The sequence below is a fragment of the Sapajus apella genome, unplaced genomic scaffold (assembly GCF_009761245.1).
Source record: "Sapajus apella isolate SASKATOON/1434 unplaced genomic scaffold, GSC_monkey_1.0 scaffold76, whole genome shotgun sequence".
Taxonomy (NCBI): Eukaryota; Metazoa; Chordata; class Mammalia; order Primates; family Cebidae; genus Sapajus; species Sapajus apella.
Genome location: NW_022437016.1, coordinates 8,888,427 through 8,912,708, shown reverse-complemented (window position 1 = coordinate 8,912,708; position 24,282 = coordinate 8,888,427). Strand labels below are relative to the sequence as shown.

Here is a 24,282-nt window from a genome sequence, read left to right as displayed (position 1 = left end):
TCAATCCTGTGTTAAATGTGATGACTTGGAGTGAAGGGTGTAAGGAGAATGGTGAAGTGGACTGTTACTTTTCATGATAAGCCTTGACTACTTTTTGTTTTGTTTTGAAAGCTATGAACATGTATTACTTTGACTTTTAAAAGGCTTTTCTTAACAAAGAGTTGATTCTTAATTGGGTTCAAAATTTGACGGATTGCGGGTGGAAGCCTCTCTGGGGGAGGTGGGCTTCTCCTTGTATCTCACGTGCACTCGGCAGAATCCTGAGTGGTTCTGCGGAGTTTCTCTGGGGATGGCGTAGCTGCGCAGACTTCAGTTGCATTCACGCCTTTGGACCTCTTCGAATTCAGAATTTAAAGGTTTTCTAATTGTTGCCTTTTATTTCCTTTAGAGTGGCTTTTTATTATCTTTTAGATGGGGGCTGGTGTGGAGGGAAAAATGCAAAAGCCATCTCAGCCTGAGATTTTCTGAGGACCCTCTCTTGAGGATCCTGATGTGGCCTGCAATACTTGACAAACCACATTTTTCTGAATTGTGTTTGATGTGATGGAGGCTTCATGCTCCTCAGAGCCACCAAGCATGTGAAAAATAAAAGCTGTCAAGCACTCATGTGCTGTCTTCTATAAAAATGACTGTGTCAATAGAGACAAACCCAACAATATTGAGTTCAGAGGCAGGTAATACGCATTTCAGGGTTTCTCGGTCAATAACATTGTGATATTCTGTATAAGAAAAATGTAAGTTTTTGTTCTCTTTGCTCAGTTAATGTATATTGATTGTTTTCCTTTATAAATGATAAATAGGGAAGGCTTAACTAAATCTTGTTCTCTAATGTAAATACTTCTGTGTGATTCCTTGTAGCACAAAGGCCCTATTTTTCTTCCATATTTTCATATCTGAGTTTAACTCATAATGCTTTTTGAAACTCTGGATAGCAAGTTGGTTGAAGAGCTTGATAGAGATAATAGAATTCCGTCAGCATTCCTAGAAGATAGATATTATTCCCATTTTACAGAACAGCCAGTTCATTTGGAAAGGTGGAATTACTTGTTCAAGGCCATGTCCTAGTAGTAGGAGAGATGGCCATGAATAGAGGTCATTATGATGTAGCGTCAGGGGAAGGCGGCTTTGGCTTCTGGAAACAGAGAGACATCCAGGGATTACACGCAGACTAATCTCAGCCCCTTCGAAGCACATGCCTGAGAACCAGGTTATGTCTATTGGGTGCCATTATTTACACCATTTTCAAATCCTTTGTGTGGGAACTGTCACAAGAGCCAGAGGCATGTTGTTAGGAATAGCCACCCCACTGAAGGAATTTGAAAATTCTTATAAAGAGCCTAAAAGATACCCTGAGCCACATCTGGTGGATAAGGTAACTAGTGGAGCTGGGTACTATTGGTTTGGGTGAAAAATGAGACCTAATTATATAGCACTTAAGAGTTTTTTGTGTAGCTTGTCCAAGACCACCAAAAAGCATTCACAGAATAAAGGCATAAGAATGTCCTTAAGTAGATTCATACTCAGTACTTTATGTGGGAGCCCCCCAGTTCTTCCCCACCCTTTTAAAGTTCTTTTAAGTTAACGTTTTGAGCCACCCCCCTTCCTATGTGCCAGGCACTATGCTAATCATGTATGTGATCACTTTTTTTATTCATTCTTGTAGCAACCCTAGGAGCTTGTTGGTTTTCTTCTCCCTTTGCAGATGGGAGTATTGGCAACCCCAAAAGTTGATGTGCCTTGTCTAAGATGAGCAGCAGAGATGGAATTAAAACCAGGCCAGCATCCTTGCTACCTCATACTACCCCCTTGGCAGCTCTCCATTGTCATGAGTTCCCTGTGACACTTGTACTCAGAGAAATATTCTTAGCATGACCCTGTTGGCCATGGAGCTAAAATAAAGAACCTCTGCCTGGTTGTCACCTTTGAACAAGCACCTAAGCTTTTCACTTCAGATTCTGCAAGCCCTGTCTGTGTGCCTGACACTACTCTAGGCACCAGGAAACGGGAGGCGGATGTGTGAATTCCAATGGACACACCCATTCTGTTAGCCAAAGCTCCATTTCCTTAAAACGCTTCAGAGTCCCTTCACTTCGACCATGCATTCTTAGACTTGGCTGTCTCCCAGCAGCTCCTGCACCCTTCTCCTTCCATGAGCACAGCCTTGGTGAGCTCTGGGCATATCTTCTCCAACTCGCTGTGGATTCAGGGGTCATATATTGCAGTTCCTTCCAGCTATGTATCTTTGTCCTATGCAGTAAAGAATAAAGAACTTTTCAGGGTTCATATGCAGTTCCTGCCAGCTGTGTATCTTTGTCCTAATCGCCCCCTGTATAATTTAGGGATCCTGAAAGAAATTTGGACAACTAAGAATATCCAGTTAAATAATGACAAAGGTGTATTTACTTTCCTGAGAAACATCTGTTTTATCCAGTGGATGCTTTTCAGAAGGCAATATTGTATAGTAGCAAGCCCATGACCTAGATAATTTAGCCTCTGCAGCCATAACTGAAAACCATTATTACTTTTCTGATGGAACCTCATTTAGGGAAGAAAAAAAATAACCTGGCATTCTCTCCCTATCAGTTTCTTCCTAACTACATAAACAACAAGTAGTCCCAGGGCATGTGGGACCTGGGCAGAACTGGGCACCCTGTGGCCTAAGGAGTGGTAGGTAATACTTCCATCTCCTCACCAGCACACAGTATGGCCCTTAGGAGATGCTTCAATATGTGAGTGGAGTCTGGAGACTTTCCCAGCCTTGCCTCAGTCCCGTCCCACCACTCCCACCAACAGCATCCATTGTCTGAGTACCATCTGGTCTTGAGACCTACGAAAGGGCCAGTTTGTGGACTGGGCAGCTTTTTAGATTTGGCTTCGTTTTTACTACTTTCCTGATGAAGGCCATCTTGTCATGTCCACGCCAGCCTGTGTGATGAGCTGGGCACCTAAGTGATGTGTGTAAAGCTTTCCTAGCTCTTCTGGACTAGAAAACACTAATCCTGTTTGCTTATCTGCAGCCCTTGAAGCAGAGATGAGAGTGGCAGTTGAAGGAGGTTTGAAATCCTGGAGCAGAGCCAAGGCCTCTTTGCCTGCACACTCCACTCTGCATGTTCCAGCCGTAGGAACAAACTGCATTATTTTGTTTCAAACTGTGCTCAAGGGAAGCCAAGACCTTGCAACTGGAAACTTACCAAACAGAGAATTCTAAGACTAAATTTAGTGTTCTATTTAAAAAATAAAAATCGAACATTTTGTTTATTTATCTTTTATATGTTAAAAAAGAGAGAGAGTAACCTAGTTCACACCAACAACCTGAGAAGAGTATTCAAAGAAGTGAGAAGAAAACTAATCCTTTTGGTGAAGGGGGAAATCCTTAAGAAACTATAATGAAGTGGCATGGAATACAGGCTTTGCAGCCAAACTTTCAAATAACATAACCTCTCTAATCTCCATTATATACAATTTTATTATGGTTCAGAGAATATTAAAAACTGTTAAAAAATAAATGAAAGGAACTTCCCACAGAAAGTAGGAGAGAAGATTGGTGGGTTTTACTTATGCAGGTGCTCTCTGGCTTTAAAATGTATATATAATTAATTGCTTGTTGAACTATATTCTTCATTTAATTATGTGTGAATTGGCTTTCTCTTATTCATGTTAAACTCTAATTGGAATGAAGAACCTTGAGATCCCATAGAGACTCTAATATAATATAGAGTATCAACAGGTTGATTTGTGACACTTTGATGTGACTTCAGCCAACCATGGTCTCTCTGCTGGCTCTTACCTTCCTCTCCTGCCTCTTCTCTCATTGCTTCAGCAAACATCGAGCACCTGTTTTGGATGAGGCACAGGATTCAGATTGTCAGTGATTCCCCAGTTCTGATCCATGGATTAGCATTATGTTAGAACCACCCAGAAAACTTGTTAAAAATGCAGGTTCTTGGGCCCCATCTCCAGACATTCTGTTTGACAAAGTCTAGCATGGAACCATGGAATGTTTTTTTAAGGTTCCCTGGATGATTGATATACACGATGATTTGGAACCAGTGAATAGACAGTTTTCTAAGACAAAAACAATATTTATTCTTTGGTGGCTATTATTTTGCATCGTTAGACTCATTTTCATGTTGCGATGACATAATAGAGACTGATCAAGTTCATTTAGAAGATGTTTATGAGTACCGACTGGCACTTAAAAAGCTCTTTGTTTCCATATTCTCTTTGGGAGAGCTTTGATTGGGGCCTTGGCTAGACTAGAAAAGGACCATAGCTAAGTATAAGCTATTCAGGCTCTCAGTAATTTTATGGAATACCAATGCAGTCCACCAGTGTAATTTAGGGTACATGTGTGTAAATAGGTGATCTTTCTTCTTTTTTTTTTTTTTTTTTGCCATTTCATTAAATTCATCCTATTTCTGCCATGGCAGAACATTTTATTATTTTAGTAATGTGGTCAAGTTGTGAAATAAATTGTATCTTCCTTAGATTGCAGGACTGATAGCTTACTTCTTATATGACTCTTATGAATCAAAACATTAATAGATAATATTTAAGTCATTGGCATTTTAATCTTTTTGAAAAAAAAAAGCCCTAAATGACACCGACTTTGGCAGACATGGCTATCGTAAAAGAAATTTGAGCACCTACTAGGTGCTTAAGACACTGGGAGCAAGGACTCATGTCCTGTGTTGTTTCTGCAGACTGAAAGTGTGGTCACTTTGGTGAACCAAGTTAGTGTGATATGAGGTTAGACCACGCAGTCATGGGCCAGTGCAGACACAGAGCACATTGACATTTGTTCTTTCCTGCTACCTTGATAGCTACACAGAGTCTACTAGCTAGGTGTGTCAGACAGCCCTGCTGGAGGTATCTTTTCCCCAAGAAAAAATACAGCGGGAGTGGAGGAGAGAGTATCAGACTGCAAGTCAGGATGGTTTTGTTCCACTTCTGCCTCTGCCTTGTACTTCATCCTCCCTGTGCCACTTTCTTGGCCTTGGGCAAGTTACTTGACCTCTCTGAGTGCCTCTGTCCTCTTCTGTGAAAATGGGGATAGTATTCACACCTACCTCAAGGTCGTTAAAAAGATCCAGTGACCATCCAGACATGAAAGCACAGAGCCCAGAACTGGGCACACTGTTCACTCAGTAATGTTACTTGAGGCTGAATCTCATCTGTGTAGGCAATAAACCCCGATGTGACTTTCAGAAGCAAGGAGAGCGATAAAGATCCTGGGAGAGTTTGGAATATTAGGATTGCCGTGATAGCGGATAGGGAGTGAATCCAAGCAAAGCAGAATAGTCTCGGCAACTCCCATGAGATTTTGCCAGCCAACCACTTCTCACTAGTCATTTAGTCATTTGACTAAATGGTCATTTCTCGTTCAATTCCTCACAGAGCTTGAGTGGCCTGATAGGCTACTATGTTCACTTGACCCACCCTTACCACCTGCCTGGCCTCTAGCGGTGGGGAGGACTAGCAGCTTCTCTGTCTTCAACCTTCTGGGCTCTGAAGTCTCTGTCTCTGTGAAGCAGGCCTGATTCTCGCCCCAGGCAGAATTAATGATTCTTTCTTTATATGCTAACACATTTGAACCTCTATTATAGTACCTCTTTCATAATGCTTTTGTGTTAAAGTTGATAGTTTGCATTTTGATCTTTCTCTCTCTATTTTAAATTTCTTGAGGGCATGGCATGTACACAGAGTGGATACTCAGTAATTGTCGGATTAATACAGATCAGAGCACAGAAGCAGCTTCAAGGGAGCTAAGAGCACAAAATCCAGAGCTCAACTTCTCTAGGTTCATATCCTAGTTCTGGCAGTAGCTGTGACCTTACACAAGTTCCTCAACACCCAGGAGTCTTAGTTTCCTCATCTATCAAATGCTACCTACCTGATAGGGCTGTTGTGAAAATTAAATGAGTTAAATGTACATGAAGCACTGTTCTCAGTGATTGGCAGATAGTAATGTGAATTCAGTGGTCATGCTGGTGGATGTTTTATAGCTTGAATCTTTCTTCTGAGTTTTGTTTTTTGTTTTTTTTTTTGAGATGGAGTCTCGCTCTGTCGCCCAGACTGGAATGCAGTGGCTCAGTCTCAGCTCTGCAACATCTGCCTCCTGGGTTCAAGTGATTCTCATGCCTCAGCCTCCCGAGTAGCTGGGACTACAGCCATGCATTAAAAGTATGATTCTTTATTAAACCAATAGTATAGATCCAGTAGCTAAACTTATGATTTATATTTTCAAAGAAATATAAATATCCGCTTTTACTAGATTTGAGGTGGCAAATTGGTTTCTTTTTGAGTGCCTACTTTGATTCATTGTGAGGCCAGTGTGGTAACTCACCCCTGTAATCTCAGCAGTGTGGGAGGCTGAGGTGAGTGGATCACTTGAGGTCAGGAGTTGGAGACCAGCCTGGCCAACATGGTAAAATCCGGTCTGTACTAAAAATAACAAAAATTAGCCTGGCATGGTGGGATGCACCTGTAGTCCCAGCTACTCAAGAGGCTGAGGCAGGAGAATCGCTTGAACTTGGGAGGTGGAGATTGCACCACTGCAACACCATCGCGGGCAACAGAGTGAGATTCTGTATCCAAAAAAAAAAAGTACATGTGAGGAAAGATTTTTAGGCCACATCCCGACTCTGTGATCAGTTAGTAATGTCTGTCACAGACACAGCGTGGAGGAGTGGCAGCATGTTGGCTGTCCCTGTATTGAATAAATTGTTATCAGTCCCCCATGTAACCTTGCCTTTTTCATCTTAAAGATGAAAAGAAAGTTCTTTCCTCATTTGTGGTGCTGTGGGCTTATTTACGGTGTAGTTTACCACGCCATAGTTTCTGCCTCTGCTTTGGTAGCTGAAGCTTTACACTGGCAGTTTTAGTTGCTTTGATGTTTTAAAGTGTCAAATCTTGGCACGAAAGCTTGTTGCCCCGGTTAATAACTTACTCTAATTACTCTAGCTAGTAGATAGCTTTAAAAAAAAAAATGGAGAGAAGTGATTAAGCCGGCGGTTGATTGCCCGTGTAAGCTTCCTCCTGACTGGGTGATATTGCTGTTGAAGGAAGACACTTTGCTTCACTTCTTGTTAGGTGTTTTTGTCGTTGTTTGTGTGTGTGTGTGTATGTTTTTATTCCTTCCCTTTTCCCAAAAGATAATGGAGAAGGAAGAAGATGAGTTCTGCCAAACTGAAAATGAAACTACTGGAATAACGATTGTTCCCATTACCCACTAAAAAGCAGCTCTGCATTTCAGCTGCTGAGTAAAGTGAGACATTGTTTGCTCTTTTCCTTCTACTCACATGTCCGGCATCTGCCTAGACTAGCTGAAGGTTCTTTGATTTCTGAGATGTTCTAAGTTGCCTTTCTGCTGGAATCTTTGATAGTTTCTTAAAAGCCTACTCTTCCCCCACTAAATACAGTAAATCAGTAAATGCAATTTGAACATAGCTGAACCCTTTATAATTAAAGGTTTTTCTCATACCCATGGAAGGGTTGAAATAGGTTAACTTCACAGAGTCCCTGTAGGTTTTGCTTAAACCGTTTTGATGATTTTAGAGAGGATTTTTCATTTGAGAATAAATAATAATCAAAACAAACAAAAACCACAGCAGTGTTTGAATCATGACACCATGATACGAAGATGTTTTTTAATTAAATAAACGAATCAAGTTCTCAAACTGAGAAAGGGATCAACTTCCCAAGACACACAGCTTTTTCTGCAACTGCTCTAAATAAGATGATCCCTGGTCAAAATGAATAAATTTAAGAATGACCTCCCTTTAAAGTCAGTAATCTGGTATCCTTTCTATATTTGTCATTTTATTCATTTCTTTGTGTTTAGGTTCAGAGGAGAAATTCAAATGCCTCTAACCCCGTGAAGCCAGTGTTGGTTTGATTATTTAATGAGTTCTAGGATGGGAAGAATGCCTGTAACCATCTGATTGTTTTCCTCTGCCAGCTTTTAGAGCTTGGAATCTTAATACTTGTTCAAAAATGTACAGCCTCTAGTTGTAATCTATTAGGCAATTGCAATTTGTTAAATGTCTGGTAATCTTGCCTACTCTTCCTCATGATGTGAATCTGGAGGCATTCTCCATTCCCCAAACATTTACCCAGCATTGACTCTGTGTCAAGCATAGCAGGAGGTAAGAAGAATCATCTTTGGGAGGTCAAGGCAGGCACATCACCTGAGGTCAGGAGTTCGAGACCAGCCTGGCCAATTTGGCAAAACCCCATGTCTACTAAAAAAACAAACATTAGTTGGGCGTGGTGGCAAGTGCCTGTAATCCCAGCTACTCAGGAAGCTGAGGCAGGAGAATCGCTTGAACCTGGGAGGCAGAGGTGCAGTGAGCCAAGGTCCCACCACTGCACTGCCTGGGTTACAGAGCGAGACTCCATCGCAAAAAAAAAAAAAAAAAAAAAACGTTTCTGATGTGGTCTCAGTCCTTGAAGAGCTCAAACCTGTAGCCTCGTGTTCCTGGTTGCCTAAAGTCATCTACCTCTGAGTTCTTCAGAGCATCAGGGGCCAAGCAAAGACGACGGCTGTGCCCTTGTCAGGTGATAGAGATGAGGTGGCTGAAAGGTGGTGGTTTCTACATAGCTCATGAATTCCAGCTGGGCCCTGGAGCTGCAGAGATGAAAAAGCAAGACCAGCTTAAAGACATACCCTGATTTGCTTAGGCCTAGCGTAGCTGACTAAGATAAACTGGGGCAGAGGAGGAGCCTTCTTCACATCAAAGGATAGTAATTCCTCTAGAACTATAAGTTGCCAAAGCTGGAAAGGAACACAGAAATCCTGTAGTCTAGTCTTTTGTTTTACATGTAGGGCAAATTGAGACCTAGGAAAGGAAGTGGCTTGCCCAGGTCAAAAAAATTAGTTAGAAGATTCTGAGCAAGTATGTGAAAGGGAACATGACAAAGCGAGACTTTCCAACATTTTCAAGCCAGACTCTCAGATATATGTACCCAAAATGAAATGTAAACCTTTGACTGATCATAATTGTTTCATTGTCTAGAATTTCCTGTGGATTAAAGACACTACAACACCTTAGTTAAATGTAACTAATCCCCAGGAAATGATCATATCTGTGTTTGTTTTAAAAATGATTATTTTCTGTCATTGGTATTTTGTCCTAGATATTTGGACATCTAGCAGCAAGGCAAATGCATGTCTGTGTCATTTAACAATGTCAACAGGGACAATACCTCATCTATTTCAGAGTCCTCTGCACAGTGATGGCACAGGGTATGCACTCGAATACTTTTTGAGTTAATTATGCATTGTGGAAATACAGTGGCCATTATATTCTGACAGACCTGGATGCAAGTCCCAGTTCTGTCACTTACTGTCGATGTGGCCTTGGGCAAGTTAATTCACCTCCGAAACCGTCTCTTTATCTGTGAAATGTGGTGATGAGTGTATATGTGTATCAACACACACACACTTTCCTTTAAAACAATACTTTGCAAGGGTCTAAACCCCACCATGGTACCTGGCGCATGTTGTAGTTTTGTCTTTTCAGGGAGCATTCTTATTTTTATTGCATGTTAAATTGCAGCGATGTTATGAGGATTCAGCAGAGGCATTGGAATCTAAGATTGTGACAATCTGGGCTTTATCTCTGAGAAATGACTGGGAAAAAAAAAAAGGTGTCCTTGTGATTTTTCCAACTCCATCACTGATCACTCTCCATTCATGTCCTACCCACACCCCCTTCTCCCCTTCTCCCTTTGTCTCAAAGAAAACTAATGGAGCCATATAGAAATCTCTGAGATATAACTGACCTTGTGCACCTTTAATTGAGGACAGAATTTGCTAAAGTGCATCCAAAAACCCACCAGTGGTTTACTTTACAGTCTGTGTCCTGGCTAGACTGGCTGTTGGCTGTATAATTTGTCTAGTTTTGTCTGGAGTCTTAGACTATTCAGCTGCTTCAGGGAAAAATCTTTTGGGGTGTCATTAAATGGGATTGATAATTGGCTTCTGATGAATATTCATTGTGACTAATGACTCTGGGCAAATTTTACACATACTATCTTTCCATTCTCCCACTGAGTGAGATTTTGATAGAATCATTTTCTTCAGCTTACACTTCAATTATCTATTCACAATACCCCTTTGTTGACTACACTCCAAATTATATACTTTCATTTACTTTTAAAGTTTGTATTCTGTAAGGAATGGACATAGGCCTTTAGGACTTTTATTTTTAGAAACAGGATTTAGAGTTATAAGTGTCAAGCAATACTTTACAGAACAGAGTGCATTATTGAATATAGATATATACTAGGACTTTTCTTGTAATCAGCTTACCTTTCTTAAGTAATGATGCAGATAGTTTATGTCATTTAGTATTTTGGAAAACAGCCAAGCAATTCCCTGTTTTGTTTGTTTGTTTTCTTAGTCAAATGAGTAATGCATTTTATCCCAATTGCAGAGATTTGGCCCTTAGAAAACCCACTAATGAAATGATCAAACACCTTAAAAGCTTGATTTTTTTTTTTATGAAGGATAAATAATTTTAAAATCTTGGCATTGAGGTTGGTAGGTTTGCCTTTGAGGTTAAGAAGACATGAAAAGAACATCATCTGAAGATGAGATCTCTGCTACTTTATCAGTTAAAATAGGTTTTTGACCCAAACCAGGTTAACCTAAAAAGAGTCACATAATCAAGTTCTACCTGAACCAGATTCATTCTATTAAATGACTTTTTCAAAGAGAATCACAAATTAATTCATGTGATAATGTTACCTTACATTTGTACGGGACCTTATAGATTTTGAAATGCTTTTATTTATTTATGTGTTGTGGAGTTATAGTGTAGGCATGTGATTGACCAAATGGGTGAATGGTGAATGACTTGGTTTCTCAAAAGTGGCATGCTTGTGTGTCTAATCTTGCTGTTGTTGTGTTACACTTTTTTTTTTTTGAGATGGAGTCTCACTCCATCGCCCAGGCTGGAGTACAGTGGTGCGATCTTGGCCCACTGCAACCTCTGCCTCTCGGGTTCAAGCAATTCTCCTGCTTTAGCCTCCGGAGTAGCTGGGACTACAGGCATGCGCCACCATGCCTGGCTAATATTTTTGTATTTTTAGTAGAGACGAGATTTCACCATGTTGGCCAGGCTAGTCCCAAACTCCTGACCTCAAGTGATTCGCCCACCTCGGCCTCCCAAAGAGCTGGGATTACAGGCGTGAGCCACTGCGCCCGGCCTGTTTTAGACTTTGAGTCGTGTACCTTAGTGAGACTCATGAAAATGTTCGTATAATGCTATTAAAAGCCAAACTACTAAACTATCTTTGGATTGTCAGTATATTCTAAGTAAAAATTATTTTTTATTTATTCGGGACACATCCCATTAACTAGTGCACACGTGTGTGTGTGTGTGTGTGTGTGTGTGTGTGTGTGTGTGTGTGTGTGTTCTGTGCCACTGAGAACATGGAGATGACACAGGATCTCCTGTACTTTATAGTCAGGAGACAAACATGCAGATGTTATGGTCAAGTTAATAATGAGTGCCTACAGGCAGGCCGCGGTGGCTTATGCCTATAATTCCAAGGCTGAGGTGGGTGGGTCACTTGAGTTCAGGACCAGCCTGGCCAACATGGCGAAGCCCCATCTCTACAAAAAAGCTGGCGTGGTGGCGCACGCCTATAGTCCCAGCTACTCAGGAGGCTGAGGCAGGAAAATTACTTGAATTCAGGAGGCGGAGGTTGTGGTGAGTGGATATCACGCCATTGCACTCCAGCCTGGGTGACCCCACCAAGGCTCACAGGTCTAATCCATCCCTTCTCACTCTATTTCCATAGGTTCCCGTTAATTTTGAGACCCTGTCTCAAAAATTAGTAATAATAATAACAGTAATGTTAGTAATAATATTAATATTAGTAATAATATTAATATTACTAATAATATTATTAATAATAATACTCTGGTGCCTATGCATGCGGAGCAAGGGAAGGCTTTGAAGAGGAGGTACTTACACACAGACCTGAGGAAGGAGTTTGCTAGAGGCACAAATCCTGGCCAGTTTGGGCGACAGGTGGAAAGGGAGGGGAGGAATAGGAATACATGACCCTATCTAAGCCTGCAAGTGATATATTCCAAGGACAGACTTGGAGAAGACAGTACAGAGTGTGGCTACAGATGGCTGCTGTAAAGCTAGACGTGGGCTGGTGGAGCCATCCGGGGCCAGGCATGCCCCAAAGGCTTCTGAGTAGGAAGTAATGTGACGGAACCTGTGCTTGAGGAGGGCAGAAAGAGTGGAACCCTCTAGCCGACTTCAGGGTGGAATCAGGTCGGGTTGGTTTGTTCTCCACTCAACACTAGCAAGGAGTTTTCATCTCTAAGAGGCCCTGAAGGGATTAGTCATATATATGCACATATATATATATATATATATATATGAATGACAGCCTTTTTTATATGGGAACCTATGGAAATAGAACGGGAAGGGATGGATTAAACCTGCGAGCTGTGGCGGGGTCTCTGGGAACATTTCTTGGGTGCCTGCTGAATCAGATCCGGTTCATGGCATGTACCTGGCTTCAAGAACAGGGTCTGGAGGAAAGTGTCCAGGCAGGCGGGGGTAGGGAGTAGCAGCCCTGGCTTTAACACACAGCTCTCACAACTGTGAAACATCAGCAGAATATCCAATTTAAAGCTGGTTCATGTTACACTAACCTCTGGGATTCTTTTAACTGGGCCTTGGCACGTCACTCTTTCGCCACGTAAATGTCCTTCTGTCAGGAAAGGCCAGTTAACAGCTTCCAAAAGGAGCAAAGTCCTCATGGGAACAGGCTTCCCTGAAACCAAGGAAACATTAAAGAAAAAAAGACAGAAAGAAACGTGTTGTTGGCTTTTGTCACTTCATAGCTATATCTCCAAAGGTTGATTTTTTCTTTCTTTTCAGTGTATTGAATTTTGTAGCAATTGTATCCCTTTGTATTATCTTTGCTTCCTAAATTTTTAAGTATCAAATACTGATTGTATGATGTCTCTAGCTCTTACGAAAAAAAAGTAATATAAAATCGTGGCAAGTCAAAAGACTGTGGAGAGGAAGGATTAGTCAGTAAACGGTGCCAGAGCAATTGATTACCTATGTGGAAAAAATAAATTCTCACCTCAGTCCTTAAACCTGAAGTAATTCCAGATGGATTGAAGAGTTAAATGCTAAGGAAAAATCTGGAGGACTTATGTAGGAAAAAATGGTAGAAACCATAATGGAAGAAAATATGTGTCTATGTAATTACTTAGACCCTCTTTTTGCCCAGAAATTCAAAGAAAATTAAGAATAAATTATCTTCGAAAACATTACAAAATCTGGGTATTCTTTGCATATCATCAGTGATTGCTTATAAAGTAGTAAAAATTACTAATACTAATTTTTAAAGGGGGCTAAGAATATGAACAGACCATTTGTCTATTATATAAGTATAGTCAAGAAACATGACAAAATGTTCATCCTTAGTCATGATCAGAATAAAAATAAAAGTAAGATAGATGCAATTTTAAGGCTGTTAACTTGACTACAAGGAGTAGTGCTGGTGAGGGGCAGGAAGGCCAGAATCGTGGTGTATGGTTGGGGGTGGGGGTGTAAAGAGCCTCCATCCTTCATCTGTTCATTATCCTAACACATTTATAAGATATGTATTTATTAAGTACCTTGAAATACTTATAACCTTTGTCTCTGAATTCTACATTTAGAAACCATATATACCAATTATTGACCTGATATGATTATATTACTTAATAGTAGAAGAGTAGTTAAATATATAATGGCCTGGGAAATTCATCGAGTATCATTAAAATATATCTTTTTCTAAAAATATTTAAAGAATATTCTGGATTTGTGCTTTTAAAGCATCATTAAGAGATACCTTTTTCTAAGATTATTTAAAGAAGAATGGCATCAAATAACGCTCACTTTTAAGAAACACAAAAGAATACTGTATAGTCATCCTAATTGTATTTTAAAAGGAAATACATGTGCTTGTGTGTATAATAATCTACAATATTAAATCTTCCAATGGTGGCGGCTTTTTTTAAATCCCTTTCTACGCTTTTACAGTTTTCTACCATAAGTCATATATTAACTTTATAATCAGAAAAAAAGATATTTTGAAAAGAAAACTCTTACTAAATTTGAATTAGGGTGATTGAGTTAACGTAGAATGATTTCTCCAGGTTTTTCGGCTTATCATGTAAACATGTTGAAAAATTATAGAATTGTATTGCTGTAATCAAATGGCGGTGTCTCTTCCCTTGGATTTGTTCATCGATCTCTGCTTTGCTCTGTTACAGCTGACTGCCTGCATCCACGGGTCGGCGGCGATGCTCTACCCCATGTACTGGCAGCACGTGTACATCCCTGTGCTGCCACCGCATCTGCTGGACTACTGCTGGTAAGGTGGCTGGCCCTATCTTCTGCTTCTCCTTGCCCTGAACTGACCGAACATGTTAGGTGTGTCACTTGTTAATGCAGTTGGTGACTCTACATTAAAAATATTAACTTCAACCAGCCTGGGCACAATAGTGAGAATCCATCTGTACAAAAAAAAAGGAACCAGGCATGGTGGCGCAAACCTGCAGTCCCAGCTAGTCAGGAGACTGAGGTGAGAGGATCATTTGAGCCAAAGAGGTCAAGGCTATAGCAAGCTATTATTGTGCCACTGCACTCCATCCAGGGCAACAGAGTGAGACCCTGTCTCAGAATAAATAAAAATGGTAACTTCAAAATGGCATGGATTTAAGACCACCTGGTTGCATGACCCTTTTGTTTCCAGTTTTCTTATATGTTATGACATTCTGAAGAGTACCAGAGAATAACTTTTCCCGTTTCTCAGTCTGGGGAAAGTAATGCACCAAGAGGTTGCATGTCTGTTTGTTTTTTTCCTAAGACAAGTTTTAAACTGCAGACAGAAACAATTGAGATCCCCAAGGTCTTCAAGTCTCAGCCATGCCCTGACACATTCCTTAAGACTTGTACTCACTGTGGTTTGGGAGCACAAGCCAGACGCGCAAAACCATCTAAAGTACTTGAGCATTTCACTGTTCAGTGAAACTGACTTCAGTGGAAGGAAGAAACAAAGGTGTTGGCGACAGCCCTACCATCTTGGACAAGTCACTTGACTTTAAGACTTTGTTTTCTCATCTGTAAAAGGAAGTTGTTCAATACATAATCATATAAAGATGAAACAAGATAGCATATGAAAGGACCCCATGTAAAAAGCTGGCTCATGGTAGGTGCTCAGAAAATGTTTCCACAGACATATCATCATCCTCACTACCTGTCTTCAATAGATTACCCAAAGTGACTGTGACCAATTTGGATCTCTTTTCCTCATGAGTAATTTCTTTCTCTAGTGTAAAGCAGTTAGAGACATTGTCTCCAAACAGCTCAAGTCAACAAAAGTCCATAAGGAAGCATGGTACACATGGAGGGAAAGGCACTAACTGCAGGCCGGATATTGAGAGCTTCAGGAAAGGGGAACCCATTTGAGGGTCATAGCCCTGCTGCTTGATGACACAGGACGCTGACCACAGGTTCAGAGTGATTGAGTCCAGGTCAGTCGTACTTTTGCTGGGATCTCCAGCCCATTTTGCAGTCATCTCACTGGAAAGGTTCACCCAGGTAGCCAGATTGTCCAAGGAGCATGAAGGCATTCCACAGTCACTCCTAAGTGGAACGTGCTGGGCTCACCCTCTTCCCAAGAAGCCACAGGGATAACAAGGATGTAACTCAGGGCCATCATGTGAAAATCAGTGGCCTTCTCTCACATATAGTAGTAAGTGAATGGGCCTGATTCTCTCTCTCTCTGTCTCTTTTTTTTTTTAATTGCATTTTAGGTTTTGGGGTACATGTGAAGAACATGCAAGATTGTTGTATAGGTACACATATGGCAGTGTCATTTGCTGCCTTCCTCCCCTTCACCTATATCTGACATTTCTCCCCATGCTATCTCTCCCCACCCCCCCGTCCCTCCCCCATTTCCCCCCAACAGACCCCAGTGTGTAGTGCTCCCCTCCCTGTGTCCATGTGTTCTCATTGTTCAACACCCGCCTATGAGTGAGAACATGCGGTGTTTGATTTTCCGCTCTTGTGTCAGTTTGCTGAGAATGATGGTTTCCAGGTTCATCCATGTCCCTACAAAGGATACGAACTCATCATTTCTGATGGCTGCATAATATTCCATGGTGTATATCTACCACATTTTCCCTGTCCATTTTCTATCACCGATGGGCATTTGGGTTGGTTCCAGGTCTTTGCTATTGTAAACAGTGCTGCAATGAACATTTGTGTGCATGTGTCCTTATAGTAGAACGATTTATAATCCTTTGGATATATACCCAGTAATGGGATTGCTGGGTCAAATGGAATTTCTATTTCTAGGTCCTTAAGGAATCGCCACACTGTCTTCCAACAATGGTTGAACTAATTTATACTCCCACCAACAGAGTAAGAGTGTTCCTATTTCTCCACATCCTCTCCAGCATCTGTTGTCTCCAGATTTTTTAATGATCGCCATTCTAACTGGCGTGAGATGGTATCTCAATGTAGTTTTGATTTGCATTTCTCTAATGACCAGAGATGATGAGCATTTTTTCATATGTTTGTTGGCCTCATGTATGTCTTCTTTTGTAAAGTGTCTGTTCATATCCTTCGCCCACTTTTGCATGGGCTTGTTTTTTTTTTTCTTGTAGATCTGTTTTAGTTCTTTGTAAATTCTGGATATCAGCCCTTTGTCAGATGGGTAGACTGCAAAAATTTTTTCCCTTCTGTTGGTTGCCGATTCACTCTAATGACTGTTTCTTTTGCCGTGCAGAAGCTGTGGAGTTTGATTAGGTCCCATTTGTCTATTTTGGCTTTTGTTGCCAATGCTTTTGGTGTTTTGGTCATGAAATCCTTGCCTACGCCTATGCCCTGAATGGTTTCGCCTAGATTTTCTTATAGGGTTTTTATGGTGTTAGGTCTTATGTTTAAGTCTTTAATCCATCTGGAGTTAATTTTAGTGTAAGGTGTCAGGAAGGGGTCCAGTTTCTGCTTTCTGCACATGGCTAGCCAGTTTTCCCAACACCATTTATTAAACAGGGAATCCTTTCCCCATTGCTTGTTTTTTTGGGGTTTGTCAAAGATCGGATGGTTGTAGATATGTTGTGTTGCCTCCGAGGCCCCTGTTCTGTTCCATTGATCTATATCTCTGTTTTGGTACCAGTACCATGCTGTTTTGATTACTGTAGCCTTGTAGTATAGTTTGAAGTCTGGTAGTGTGATGCCTCCTGCTTTGTTCTTTTTGCTTAGAATTGACTTGGCTATGCAGGCTCTCTTTTGGTTCCATATGAAGTTTAAGGTGGTTTTTTCCAGTTCTGTGAAGAAGGTCATTGGTAGCTTGATGGGAATAGTGTTGAGTCTGTAAATTACTTTGAGCAGTATGGCCATTTTCATGATATTGATTCTTCCTAACCATGAACATGGAATGTTTCTCCATCTGTTTGTGTCCTCTCTTATTTCGTTGAGCAGTGGCTTGTAGTTCTCCTTGAAGAGGTCCTTTACGTTCCTTGTTAGTTGTATTCCTAGGTATTTTATTCTCTTTGTAGCAATTGTGAATGGCAGTTTGTTCTTGATTTGGCTCTCTTTAAGTCTGTTATTGGTGTATAGGAATGCTTGTGATTTTTGCACGTTGATTTTGTATCCAGAGACTTTGCTGAAATTATTTATCAGTTTCAGGAGATTTGGGGCTGAGACGATGGGGTCTTCTAGATATACAATCATGTCGTCTGCAAATAGAGACAATTTGACTTCCTCCTTTCCTATTTGAATACCCTTTATTTCTTTTTCTTGCCTGATTACTCTGGTTAGAACTTCCAGTACTATGTTGAATAGGAGTGGTGAGAGCGGGCATCCTTGTCTAGTGCCAGATTTCAAAGGGAATGCTTCCAGTTTTTGCCCATTCAGTATGATATTGGCTGTTGGTTTGTCATAAATAGCTTTTATTATTTTGAGATACGTTCCGTCAACACCTAGTTTATTGAGGGTTTTTAGCATAAAGCGCTGTTGAATTTTGTCAAAGGCCTTCTCTGCATCAGTTGAGATAATCATGTGGTTTTTGTCTTTGGTTCTGTTTATGTGGTGAATTATGTTTATAGACTTGCATATGTTGAATCAGCCTTGCATCCCCGGGATGAAACCTACTTGATCATGGTGGATAAGCTTTTTGATGTGCTGTTGCAATCGGCTTGCCAGTATTTTATTGAAGATTTTTGCATCTATGTTCATCATGGATATTGGCCTGAAGTTTTCTTTTCTTGTTGAGTCTCTGCCAGGTTTTGGTATCAGGATGATGTTTGTCTCATAAAATGATTTGGGAAGGATTCCCTCTTTTTGGATTATTTGGAATAGTTTCAGAAGGAATGGTACCAGCTCCTCTTTGTATATCTGGTAGAATTCAGCTGTGAACCCATCTGGACCTGGGCTTTTTTTGAGTGGTAGGCTCTTAATAGCTGCCTCAACTTCAGACCTTGTTATTGGTCTATTCAGGGTTTCAACTTCTTCCTGGTTTAGGCTTGGGAGGAGGCAAGTGTCCAGGAATTTATCCATTTCTTCCAGGTTTACTAGTTTATGTGCATAGTGTTGTTTGTAATAATCTCTGATGATGGTTTGAATTTCTGTGGAATCTGTGGTGATATCACCTTTATCATTTTTTATTGCATCAATTTGGTTATTCTCTCTTTTCTTTTTTATTAATCTGGCTAGTGGTCTGCCTATTTTGTTGATCTTTTCAAAAAACCAGCTCCTGGATTTATTGATTTTTTTGAAGGGTTTTTTGTGTCTCTATCTCCTTCAGTTCTGCTCTGATCTTAGTCATTTCTTGTCTTCTGCTAGGTTTTGAGTTTTTTTGATCTTACTCCTCTAGCTCTCTCAATTTTGATGCTAGGGTTTCAATTTTAGATCTCTCCTTGCTTCTCATGTGGGCACTTATTGCTATATATTTTCCTCTAGACACTGCTTTAAATGTGTCCCAGAGATTCTGGTATGTTGTGTCTTCGTTCTCGTTGGTTTCGAAGAACATCTTTATTTCTGCCTTCATTTCATTGTTTATCCAGTCAACATTCAAGAGCCAGTTGTTCAGTTTCCATGAAGCTGTATGGTTCTGAGTTAGTTTCAGCATTCTGAGTTCTAACTCGATTGTACCGTGGTCTGAGAGACTGTTTGTTATGATTTCCATTCTTTTGCATTTGCTGAGGAGTGATTTATTTCCAATTATGTGTTCAATTTTAGAGTAGGTGTGATGTGGTGCTGAGAAGAATGTATATTCTGTGGATTTGGGGTGGAGAGTTCTGTAAATGTCTATTAGTTTTGCTTGGTCCAGGTCTGAGTTCAGGTCCTGGATATCCTTGTTAATTTTCTGTCTGGTTGATCTGTCTAATATTGACAATGAGGTGTTAAAGTCTCCCACTATTATTGTGTGGGAGTCTAAGTCTCTTTGTAAGTCATTAAGAACTTGCCTTATGTATCTAGGTGCTCCTGTATTGAGTGTGTATATATTTAGGACCGCTAGCTGTTCTTGTTGCATTGATCCTTTTACCATTATGTAATGTCCTTCTTTGTCTCTTTTGATCTTTGTTGCTTTAAAGTCTATTTTATCAGAGATGAGAATTGCAACTCCTGCTTTTTTTTTTGCTCTCCATTTGCTTGGTAAATCTTCCTCCATCCCTTTATTTTGAGCCTTTGTGTATCCTTGCATGTGAGATGGGTTTCCTGGATACAGCACACCGATGGGTTTTGGCTTTTTATCCAATTTGCCAGTCTGTGTCTTTTGATTGGGGCATTTAGTCCATTTACATTTAGTGATAATATTGTTATGTGTGAATTTGATCCTGCCATTTTGATGCTAGCTGGCTATTTTGTTTGTTAGTTGATGCAGATTCTTGATTGTGTTGATGCTCTTTACCATTTGGTATGTTTTTGGAGTAGCTGGTACTGGTTGTTCCTTTATATGTGTAGAGCCTCTTTCAGGAGCTCTTATAAAGCAGGTCTAGTGGTGATGAAATCTCTGAGTACTTGCTTGTTCGCAAAGGATTTTATTTTTCCTTCACTTATGAAGCTTAGTTTGGCTGGATAGGAGATTCTGAAAGTTCTTTTCTTTAAGGATGTTGAATATTGGCCTCCACTCTCTTCTGGCTTGTAGGGATTCTGCTGAGAGATCTGCTGTGAGTCTGATGGGCTTCCCTTTGTGGGTAACCCGACCTTTCTCTCTGGCTGCCCTTAGCATTTTCTCCCTCATTTCAACCCTGGTGAATCTGATTATGTGCCTTGGGGTTGCTCTTCTTGAGGAATATCTTTGTGGTGTTCTCTGTATTTCCTGGACTTGAATATTGGCCTGCCTTGCTAGGTTGGGGAAGTTTTCCCGGATAATATCCTGAAGAGTATTTTCCAGCTTGGATTCATTCTCTTCGTCACATTCAGGTACACCTATCAGACGTAGATTAGGTCTTTTCACATAGTTCCACGTTTCTTGGAGACTTTGTTCATTCCTTTTTACCCTTTTTTCTCTATTCTTGCCTTCTCGTTTTATTTCATTGAGTTGATCTTTGACCTCTGATACCCTTTCTTCTGCTTGGTTAATTTGGCTGTGGAAACTTGTGCATGCTTCGCAAAGTTCTCGTGTTGTGTTTTTCAGCTCCATCAATTCACTTATATTCCTATGTTGTCTATTCTCATTAGCATTTCGTCAAATCTTTTTTCAAGGTTCTTAGTTTCTTTTCATTGGGTTAGAACGTGTTCTTTTGAGCTCACTGTAGTTTCTTATTACCCACCTTCCTAAGTCTGATTCTGTCATTTCATCACGCTCCTTCTCCATCCAGGCTTGTTCCCTTGCTTGTGAGGAGTTGTGATCCCTTTTAGGAGGAGAGGTGTTCTGGTTTCAGGTGTTTTCATCCTTTTTGCGCTGGTTTCTTCCCATCTTTGTGGGTTTATCCACCTGTTGTCTTTGTGGTTACTGACTTTCAGATTGGGTCTCTGAGTGAACTTCCAGTTTGTGGATGCTGAAGTTACTTCTTTTTCTTAGCTTACCTTCTAACAGTCTGGCCCCTCTGCTGTAGGACTGCTGAGGTCCACTCCTGGACCTTCTTGCTGGGGGATCACCTGCAGCAGCTGCAGAACAGTAAGGGTTGCTACCAGTTTCCTCTTCTGCTATCTTTGTCCCAGAAGGATGCCTGCCAAATGTCAGTCTGTTCTCTCCTTTATGAGGTGACTCTTTGGATATACGGGGGTCAGGGAGCTGCTTGAGGAGACAGTCTGTCCTTTATTGGAGCTCAAGTCCTGAGCCGTGAGCTCCATTGTTCATTCAGAGTTGCTGGGCAGGTACGTTTAGGTCTGCTGCAGCAGAACTCATAAACTCCTTTTTTTTTTTTTCCCCCCAGGTGCTTTGTCCCAGGGAGTTAGGGCTTTATTTATGAGTTTCTGTTGTGCTGCTGCCTTTTTTTTTCTTTCAGGGCTGCCCTGGCCAGCGAGGAGGCAGCCTAGTCACTGTCTGCCTGCAGAGGCTTTGCTGAGCTGCTGTGGGCTCCGCCCAGCTGCCATGTGATCTTCCCTGCAGTCCTGTTTATGTGGGTGTAGTTAGAACTGCCTTGGCAATGGTGGCCCGCCTCTGTTATGGCGGACTCTCTCAGTAGTGGCAGGTTGCTTCAGCAACGGTGGGTTGCCTCAGCAACTCGGGCCGCCTCAGCAATGGTCAGACTGCCTCCATAGTGATGGAGTGTCTCAGTAATGGGGGATGCCCCTCCCCCACAGAGCCGGACTGTCCCGGGTTCAGCTGTGCTTACTGTGAAACTCTCAATGCAGAGCATTTTCAATTACTGGTTTGTGTGTGGTGGTGGGGGGGGGTGGGGCATGGGACCAGCTGAGCCTGATCACCTGGCTCCCTGACTCAGAGTCTTTTTTTGTTGTTGTTGTTGTTGAACGGTCGACTCTCTCCCTGTTGAAAAGGCGCCGGGATCTCCCGTGCCACGACTCACTGAGCCGGCTGAAACTGCGGCACTGAGATTCCTGGCGGTTTTTTGCCTAGGAATCTCCTGGCCTGGCTCGCTATTTCAGATGAATGGGTGACTCTCCCGTCTCAGGGCTCCAATTGCCAGCTAAGAGGGCACCCAGACCAGTGTCTTTTGTAAGGAGAACCGCCGCGCCAGGGTGCGGGCAAAACAGCCGCACAGGCCAAAACAGCCCTATCGGCCCAAACAGCCCGGCTGCAGTGGCCACCCGTGGGGCTCCTCTGCCTGGGAATCTCCTGGTCTGTGGGCAATGAAAGTCTGTCTGGAAATGCGGTGTCCACTCACCCTCTGCACTTTCACTGGGAGCTGAAATCCTGAGCTGTTCCTAGTCGGCCATCTTCCCGTGAGTCCTCCCTGATTCTCTCTTTATTGTATGTCTTTCTTATCAAGGTGAGTCATCTTATCCATGCCTTTCTCCCACCTCTTATGCGATTAAGGGGTAATGTATTTTCTACCATGTGGAGTATGGAATCTTGGCTAATTTTAAATTTCTTCTTGATTCCTCGGTGGCAGAACCCCACATGTTTTCACTATGTCTCTTCATACTTTGGTTTCTTTTGGAAACAATTTTCAGTTGATGATGTACAGGTACTGCTGGTCTAGATTTTTGTGTTCATCCCTTCTGAAGTGGGTAGGAGATAAAGTAATGTTTACAGATAGGAAAGGATAAAGATATTAACCCCTTCTAACAAATTCACCACGTGACATTGAATATTTGGGTTTGCTCTGTTCCTCGAGGAGTGTTTTCAAGCCCCAGGGCCCATCCCAGACCCTCCCCTGTATCCAGGTCTCCACCATCTCTCCTTTCATTGGAGACTCTAGGGAGTGCTGGACTCTGCCTGAGTGAGGCTGCTCTTTCTGCTCCTAGACGCCACAGCAGGGAGACTGTTAACTCCTGTCCCCGCTGCTATGGTCTGGTGTGAGCTCCACCCTGTTATCTGGCTTTGAGCACAGCCCCCAGGAACTTTCCCTCCACTGTGTCACTGTCAACTGCTTGTCTCTGGGATCTTCATCACCCATTTGTTTAGATGTCCACATCTCCTTCCCATCTTATTCCCTGCTGTCTTCAGTGGCTTCAGAATCCACACTACTGGCCTCCCCTTATTCCCACTGAGCTCACATTTGCAGTGTTTTTCATCTATAGCGAGGTTACTTTCCTCCCTCAGAGAGGCCGTGGAGTAGCACAAACAAGGATAGGTCAGGGCCAAGAGGAGGATATCTGAGTCCCTGTCTCAGCTCCATTATTGTCTGGCTGTGTAGCTTAGAGCAAGAGCCTTTGCCTCTCTGAATCTCTTCTCTGTAGAGGGCTGAAAGTACTGCAACTTGTTCTTTAAACTTTCTAGGATGAAATAAAAAACGTATGTGCAAATATACTTTATAGACTGAAAGCACTATCAGCCACCCAGCAGGGTGACACCTGTGTCATTTACCATCTGAAGCTCACCCAGCCCCATCTGGTTTCTTGCTGGCCTCCTTGCTCCAGACCTTCATGAGCTTTTTGAGTAGAGCAGATGTTTCCAGATGCTGGTCGTGTCTCAGGCACTGTGCTAAGTGCTGGGAAGACAGGGATGAGAGTCAGTGTCCAGCAGAAGGGACTCAAACAATTGGGTGTAGAAGACGTAGGCACACAAACAGGCCAGAACTGCTCCCGGGTTTTTCACCAGTTCCCTGCAGGCTGTTGCTTCCCTGGCCTTACCCCTGACCCTAGGCTTCCCTACCGTTTTCTTATCTGCTTCTTGTCTGGAAGGTACTGCTGATGAAAGTCTGAGAGCCGTTGCAGAGAGGACCTGCTACAGAGTGGTGCTAACTGTGGAGGAGAAATTGCTCTGTCACCTTAGCTTGCCCTCCTCCTCTGCAGTCACCCCTGAGCCCTCACTCTCCCCACCATGCAGCAGGCTCGGGGATGGGGATGCATTGTCACGTCTAGCAAGAAGAGGGGGGCATAGGGTCTGTGTTCCCACAACTGCCTTCCTTCTCACCCACGGCTGGTTGCTTGCTGCCTGCCTGCCTCTTCCTCTCCTACCAATCCTGAAGGAGGAAGAGCAATCTGTCCAAAGCCACTTCACCTGGGCCGGACCGCTGTCTCTTGAGGATTCTCTGGGACCCATCTAGACCTCTGTTCTCTTGGGTATCATTAAACTCCTCTTTCTGCTGTCTCCCTCCTCTCCCTACACATGTGCGTAGGTGTCCCATTCCTCAGAGTCGACCTTTGCTTAAATTTCCTGTGCTTG

The 24,282-nt window shown here is 42.0% G+C and overlaps 1 protein-coding gene across 8 annotated transcripts in view; it reads left to right on the top strand.

The window, feature by feature from the left end:
• DENND1A (DENN domain containing 1A) overlaps positions 1–24,282 on the top strand; it is a 545,539-nt gene that overhangs the window by 284,531 nt on the left and 236,726 nt on the right. For all 8 annotated transcript variants that reach the window (XM_032251630.1, XM_032251634.1, XM_032251629.1 and 5 more), the window contains one exon: positions 14,306–14,406. In XM_032251630.1, the coding sequence (XP_032107521.1) occupies positions 14,306–14,406 (101 nt within the window). The remainder of the gene's footprint in view (positions 1–14,305; positions 14,407–24,282) is intronic.